The 7,303-nt window shown below is 36.7% G+C and overlaps 2 protein-coding genes across 4 annotated transcripts; one reads left to right on the top strand and one right to left on the bottom strand.

The window, feature by feature from the left end:
- Positions 1 to 260: 260 nt before the first annotated feature.
- LOC140813646 (protein REVERSION-TO-ETHYLENE SENSITIVITY1) lies at positions 261 to 3,936 on the top strand. Of its 3 annotated transcripts, none has more exons than XM_073172260.1 (3): positions 261 to 508; positions 2,729 to 3,160; positions 3,382 to 3,936. In XM_073172260.1, the coding sequence occupies exons 2-3, from the start codon at positions 2,876 to 2,878 to the stop codon at positions 3,802 to 3,804; spliced, it is 708 nt and encodes a 235-aa protein (XP_073028361.1). In that variant the 5' UTR covers positions 261 to 508; positions 2,729 to 2,875; the 3' UTR covers positions 3,805 to 3,936. The 3 variants fall into 3 exon arrangements, with proteins under 3 accessions (XP_073028361.1, XP_073028363.1, XP_073028362.1); XM_073172262.1 differs by lacking the exon at positions 261 to 508 and adding an exon at positions 1,333 to 1,402; XM_073172261.1 differs by lacking the exon at positions 261 to 508 and adding an exon at positions 1,333 to 1,462.
- Positions 3,937 to 4,022: 86 nt separating this feature from the next.
- Positions 4,023 to 7,024, bottom strand: LOC140813645 (pentatricopeptide repeat-containing protein At3g57430, chloroplastic). The gene has a single exon (XM_073172259.1). The coding sequence runs from the start codon at positions 6,627 to 6,629 to the stop codon at positions 4,026 to 4,028; it is 2,604 nt and encodes an 867-aa protein (XP_073028360.1). The 5' UTR covers positions 6,630 to 7,024; the 3' UTR covers positions 4,023 to 4,025.
- Between the last annotated feature and the right edge of the window lie 279 nt (positions 7,025 to 7,303).

Below are 7,303 nucleotides of genomic sequence, written 5' to 3'. Positions count from 1 at the left end.
CTCTTTTATTTTTTTTATCTTATAGTAAATAATATAATAAAAAAAGGTGACGATATACATATACTACACTTTGTAAAATGAATTTTTTTGTTTCGGTGTGACAAAACAACTTGGAAATAGTAGGATAGGTGACTTTGGATTTGTAAGATGAATTTTCAATTTAATTTATGAAAACAAATTATTTTTCAAATTTAAAATACTATTTTTTTATTGATATAAACCAGAATAAAAAAGTACCTATATCTGTTGCCTCATTTCTATCGTATATATGAACCAACTAGTTTGTCACAATTAATTATATTTTATTTAATATTGCATTATGGGTAGGAGAGTGTGTTCGGATCGGTGGTTCATGAACCCAACTTTCCAAGTTCCAATTTTCCTGCCTATAAATAAATCTTTATTTTTTTCCACTGTTGATGAACATATGAGAGAAAACAATAAAATCTTAGCAATTGGTAATCCATATCCATATAATGTTCGACGATGTTTCTGCAAGTTTTTACAGGTATGTATGTCCATAATTCTTCCTCTTTTCTTTTGTTTTTTTGTTTTTTTTAATTCTCCTTCATTTTATTCCAATCGTCTCACTCAGGTGTTTTATTGCCACTTCTATTGTGTTCTTCTCGTATTGGGAAACGGGTTTGGATGATTGATCTATATATATACACACACATATATATGTACAGCTGAATTGTCAAGATTCCGTTTTTTATTTTTTTCGTACCCAAGAATTACTGATGTTTGAAACCTTTTTGTTTTTTTTTTGTTAGGTTTAAGCATTTAAATCGATAATTTCCACTAGGCCTCTTAAATTTGGCACTCTGCTGTAAATTGATTGCATGCTTGTTCGCGGATTCCTGTCTAAGTTAATCTGATTGGTAGAATGGAAAAACTTTATAATAGAACTCTTTGAATTCTGAGCTCAAGATATGAGAACGTGAGGTTTTAGAAGTATACGTCAGTAAATATTGAATTAGCCATTTGTTTCTTAGTGATCAAGTGATGGGTTTTGTCAGCAAGTGACAACTTTCAAACTCTTTCACGTATAGGATTCAAGGACTTGTCTTAGGAATTTATCTTTTCAGATTATTTTTATGTTTTTTGGTGATCAAGTGATGGGTTTTGTAGGCAAGTGACAACTTTCAAACTCTTTCACGTATAGGATTCAAGGACTTGTCTTAGGAATTTATCTTTTCAGATTATCTTTATGCATCAAGAGACTCAGCTGTTTTGAAAATATGCTTGAAATATGCAATTGCTTGGAATGTTCTTGCAACAGCTTGATGTTTATTGTTGTAATTGAATCTGTGTTGGTTGTTGCTGGTTTTTGTTGGAAAGTCGGCTCATGTTATGATCCATTGTGATGTGGAAATTTTGGTGGATAGAGATATATGGAAGTGTATGAGTAAATCAATTATTCTGTAAGGATCGGTTAATGCAGTTGGAGTGCTTAAAAAGGGTTGAATAAACACTCTGGTTTTTTGAAATCTTTTGGATATTGAATTGATTGTGAAATTTTGTTTGTCGATATAAATCAGTCAACTAAAGATAGTTCGGAATTAGACTGAAATATAGATTGAATACTTAGGCTAAGACGCTGTGAAAATTGAATAAACGATAAAATAGAACACACGGGTTTGTATGGATGTTCGGAGCCTTCAAATGCTCCTACGTCACCCCTTCTATCTCAATGATAGGTTTTTCACTAAAAGACTTTGATGTTTTAAAGCATATTGTAATAATCCACTTCAGTTGGAGTTATACACTGTCAAACTGAAACTCTTGGTTTTTCAACACTTTACAGTAGATAACTGAATAGCTCTAAAGAGTAGCCTGAATGTTACTAATAAATACAATGAAATGAGAGCTAAAGTGTGTGATTTAAACTGAAAAATGCTTAAGAATGTATCGCAACTGATTGATGATTGTAGATAGTTCATTCAGTGTTTTTCACCAACCTTCTTCAACTGAATCGATCAGCTATGTATAGTATTTGATTCCAACTGTCACATTGAATGCATTTAATGACTAATATCCGTTGAATCGTCGTTTAGTCCATGTAGATGACTTTATCTGACAGTAGTACGGAATATCAGACTGTTCTGTTTCATCTGTTCTGCTTTAGTACGGACTGTCAGTTTGTCGGCTGATACAACTGATGACGTGGCTAACTGATCAGGAGTCAAACTGGTCGACAGATAGTTCAGCTGGACAATATCAGTTCTAACTGATGTCTTCTCAGTTTTAAACAGTTCAGTTGATATAGGTCTTTTCAGTGCAGTTTTGCGAAGTCTTCAGTTCTAATTTCCAATCTGTTTATTGAGCTTCGAGTCATCGGTTTTAAGACATATTTATACTTATAAGAACTTCAGTTCTTAATATATTTAAATCCGATAAGTCTTTTTCAGTTACGATCTCTTGGTTACGTCCGATCAGTTTGGTTCTTCAGTTCTCTTGCGGATTTGTTCGTCAAATTCTAAAACTCATAAATTCCAACAGATTCATTAGTCATCATGATTATATTCACATGCTTTTGAAATTCTTATGAGAGATCCTGGTCACTTTGCCTTGATATGACTTGTTCTACCCAGAGTTCAGAAATTTATTGCCTTTAAATGCTTGGTTTTTTCTGTACTTAGATAACCCTTTTTTTCCTTTTTATCCTTTTCCACATTTTATCCCATTTATCCTCCTTTTACTATCTACCTTGTTTTTGTTATTGCAGAGTTGATATTCCATATTGGTGGAAACTCAACAAATGTTTGTAAATTAGCACCTGATGTAATTGTTTCAGTTGGGAATGTTATTTGATGAGTAATTAATTTGGACTGCAAGATTGTACTTGGCCATTAATCTCGAGGAAAACTCTCTGATGGATTTTAATATTGCCAATATGGTTAACAGTAAAAGTTTTGATGGAAGTATACAGCATGAATTTTGGCCGCTCAATGAAATAGACCCAAAAAAAGCAAAATTCCCATGTTGTGTTGTTTGGACTCCGCTGCCTGTGGTCTCATGGTTGGCACCTTTCATTGGACATGTCGGCATTTGTGGGGAGGATGGTACCATCTTTGATTTTTCTGGTTCTAATCTCGTGAATCTAGATAATTTTGCTTTTGGATCTGCTGCCAGATACCTTCAGTTGGATAGAAAGCAGGTATTGTATGAGTATAATTGGATTAAAATTGTCTTTTTTGGGCATATCGATTTTTCAGTCACAAACAATTGAAAAGAATGGTTACTTGGTTGGAAAAAGGGGCCTCTACCATATGGTCCATATTATTATTTGTTTTTTGCTGGAAAAAGTTACTGTTAGAAAAAATATGTTGAAATGACGAGGAGCACTGAACTTTTGTGAAACTTTATATGTTTGAGCAGTGCTGCTTTCCTCTGAACTTCGTTGAGCATACATGCAAGCACAGACATCAGCATTCCGAGTATGGAACCGCAATCACCTGGGATGATGCCGTCCAGTCATGTACACGTCACTTTGAGCACAAATCATACAATCTTTTCACATGCAATTGCCACTCATTTGTCGCAAATTACCTGAACCATGTCTGCTATGGGGGATCGATGAATTGGAACATGATTAATGTTGCAGCTCTGATACTGTTGAAGGGTAAATGGGTTGATGGCTTATCTATCTTGAGATCATTTTTACCTTTCGTTGCAGTGCTCTGCTTTGGTATTAAAATGGTTGGATGGCCATTTTTGGTAGGATTATCATCTTTTTCATTCATACTTGTGGCATGGTTTTTATTGGGAACATACGTTTTTAAAAGCCTACTGCATTGTTAGACTGTTGTGTTTTTTGGCAGCAGATTTAACCAGAATGTAAACATACTTCTCTGACTTTGGATGATTAAAAAACTTGAAAGAGTAGATTTCTGTAATTTCATTCTCAATAAAAGATTGACCCGCTAATAGTAATTTATATACATTTTTTGTCTTTTCATTTGATAAGTTGCCGTATTTATACTTGGAAAAACCTCCCTATAAGTCTATTACATCATAAAATATCACCAATAATCCCCACACGAGCAAGCTCCATTCTTGAAATGGTGGAATCTCCTCATGTCCCTCACGACAATCTCTCTGCCTGCTATATTGGATATAAATTTAATGGCAACATGGCAGTCGTTGCAGACTCTAAGATTCTTGGCTACTCGAATGGTTGTTCCAGGTGGGGTATTTAGAAGACCAAATGCTATTGCTAATCTTTCACTATGTCCGCACAAGAGAATCTCCTTTTCTTGTTCGTCAATGTTGTGAAGAACACAAGATGTATCTGGTACATAACCATCCCTTTTCATTCTTTCGAATAATTGGTTTAGAAACTTGTATAGCTCTTCACTTTGTGAGTGTGTCGTGTCTCCTGCCAAGAACTTATGAACCTTATTATCAAACTCAATCCAACTGCAACCAGGTTCTTTTCTTACCCCCATAACCTTCATCTTTTTCCTAACATCTGTAGCTTTTTCCCATAGTCTAGCATACGAATATATATTGGAAATTAAAACATAATGGCTATCAACTTCTGGCTCCAACTGAAGCAGATTTAGGGCTGCAATTTCACCTAGATGAACATTTTGGTGTACCCTGCAAGCACCAAGCAAACTACTCCATGCCCCTATCTTGCAGAGTTCAGTAGGCATAGAATTGATGATTTGATAAGCTTCATCCAAACGACCTGCTCGACCAAGAAGGTCAACAGCACAAGCGTAATGATCAGCGTTAGGTTCAAGGCCAAACTCCTCTTTCATTCTGTGGAACAATTGTTGGGCTTCATCTACCATACCTGAATGACTGAATGCTGCAAAAACAGCAATAAATGTCACTTCATTTGGCTTCACTTCTCCACCTCTGGATCCATCCACTAGAATGTTAAAAAGTTCCATGGCTCCCCTTCCTTCCCCATGCATCCCGTAAGCCATGATCACGACATTCCATGTTATCACATTTTTGGTAGGCATACTATCAAAAACTCTTCGAGCTTCTTTTAAGCAACCACACTTGCCGTACATATCAACCAGTGCACTTCCAACAGCAACATCTGTTGCCAGCGCATTTCTAATGGCATAAGCATGGATCTCTTTTCCTTTCTTCAACGCAGCCAGAGATGCACAACCAGGAAGAACAGACATAAGTGTTATTGAATTTGGTTTAACAGAGACCTTGATGTTATCATTAATGTTACCCTTCTGATCTTTTATTCCTTCTATTTGCATATGAAATAGTGAAGCAAGAGCTTCTTCATGGTATCCACAAACCACGTATCCAGTAATCATAGTATTCCAAGACACAGTGTCTTTACTCTCCATGTTGTGAAAAATATAAATGGAGTTATCTATCTTTCCTATCCTACCATACAAGTCCACCAGTGCATTTTGCACATATATATTATTGCCAAGACCCAACTTCAAAACGTACCCATGAATACCTTCTTTATCTGCAAAAGCCTCACAGTGCACACAAGCTGGCAACACACTGGCCATGGTGGTTGCATCTGGAAGATAACCTGAGACAACCGTTAACTTAAAGAATAACAACAAGGCTTCATCATAAAACCCAGTTCGTGTATAACCAGCAAGCATGGCATTCCATTGGGCTAGTTTTCGATCTACTGCACCTTCAAAAACCCTACGAGCGCTTGCAACTTCTTTACAGTTGCAGTACATGTCTACCAAAGCGCTAGCAATGAAGGAATTTCCTAGGAAATCACCATTCCGGAACACATAGGCATGGATTTCTTTTCCAGCATCCAGTAACTCCAAATGAGAGCACGCTGGAAGCACACTTGAGATAGTAACTCCATCAGGCTGAAATCCTTCGACTTTCATTAATTTGAAATATTCCAGTGCCTCAACGAACATATCATTTTGGGAAAAAGCACTAATAATCGTGTTCCAAGAAACCATGTTGCGGTTAGTAAACCACTCAAAAACTTTCTTAGTATAATTGATTCTTCCTATTTTTGCGTACATGGCCATCAAAGCGCTATATGTAAAGGTAGTTCTATCATCTGCTCGGAGGGTATATCCATGAATTTGCTTTCCAAGCCTTAACCCGTCACGCCTATTCAGGTTGCTACAAGCAAGCGCTATGCTAACTAAAGTAAAAGAACTGGGTTCAATTCTGTCCAATCCCATAAGACGAAATGCCTCCAAAGCTAACTCCCATTCCTCATATTTACACAGAGCATTAATAATCGAATTCCAAGAAACTTGGTCCCTATGAGGAATTCTATCGAAAACCTCGAGAACCTGAGAGAAGGAAGCTCCACATTGAGCATACATATGCAAAACTGTGTTGGAAACGGTGACCGACTGGGAATGATAGCCGAGTTTGATGACAGACCCATGAATCTGTTTTCCTAAACTCAGGTCTTGAAGACCCGAGACGGCTTTCAAGACTGCTGGAAAGGCAAAATTATCGGGTTGAATGCCTAATTCTTGCATCTCTATGAAAGTAGAAACGGCTTCCTGGAAGGAATTCGAGCGGGACTGGAAGCGAAGATATTGGATCCATGATTGTTTTGTTGGATTTTGGATCAGTTGAGGTGGCGAGGGATTCCGAGTTTGAAGGGAATTGGATACAGGAAGAGAGGATAGGGGTAGTGCCATAATTGGATTTGCAGCAGTCCTAGTGCCTATTCACAAATGTATTTATTTATTTTTTAAAACATAAATGAACCATAAAACTTGATTTTTTTTGGCAAAAATAGTAATCAAGTTTCAAAGGGAAAAAAATCTACTCGCATTAGTTAGCCCCTTGTCCATCTATGTGACAAAACTTCGTTTGCGAGACAAGTTGGTCACAGACTCACAGGCGATACACATGCACAAATGATAATACAGCTGAGTAACCTAGGACAAGACTCAGGCTTTAAAACAAAAACGAAAACAAAAAAGCAAAAAACAAACACTACTTCATATGGATCAACAAATCGGCATGAATCTCAAATGAATAAGCTACGTTGTTGATCCAGATGTTTCGCCTTTGTTCATTTTAAGATATCATAAACAGCTACAGCTTATGTCTTGGATTAACAAGTTCAAATGTCTTCTCCCATAATCAACAGCTCTCTGTACTGGATTTTGTCGACCAAGTGGCCAAGTGGGCATTTAATGTTGGTGCAGACTCTTTTGATTGGATGAGCCGAAGAATTTGAATTGCAAACGTGTGGTCTTCAAAATGAATTGGCAGGGAACGTGTTTAAAAAGAATACGCGTTTTTAACGCGTGTTCACACGGTCCAGGGGTTCTATAAATAGAGCTCATTCTTTCATTCTGAAATT

This window comes from Primulina eburnea, chromosome 15, assembly GCF_022965805.1.
Source record: "Primulina eburnea isolate SZY01 chromosome 15, ASM2296580v1, whole genome shotgun sequence".
Classification (NCBI taxonomy): domain Eukaryota; kingdom Viridiplantae; phylum Streptophyta; class Magnoliopsida; order Lamiales; family Gesneriaceae; genus Primulina; species Primulina eburnea.
This window is presented reverse-complemented; position numbering and strand designations above follow the sequence as displayed.

Bases quoted from the DNA above. Each gene is read 5' to 3' on its own strand.
- LOC140813646 (XM_073172260.1), top strand. From the start codon at position 2,876: ATGGATTTTAATATTGCCAATATGGTTAACAGTAAAAGTTTTGATGGA. The intron at 3,161-3,381 runs GTATTGTATGAG...ATGTTTGAGCAG, and splicing joins TTCAGTTGGATAGAAAGCAG to TGCTGCTTTCCTCTGAACTT.
- LOC140813645 (XM_073172259.1), bottom strand. From the start codon at position 6,629: ATGGCACTACCCCTATCCTCTCTTCCTGTATCCAATTCCCTTCAAACT.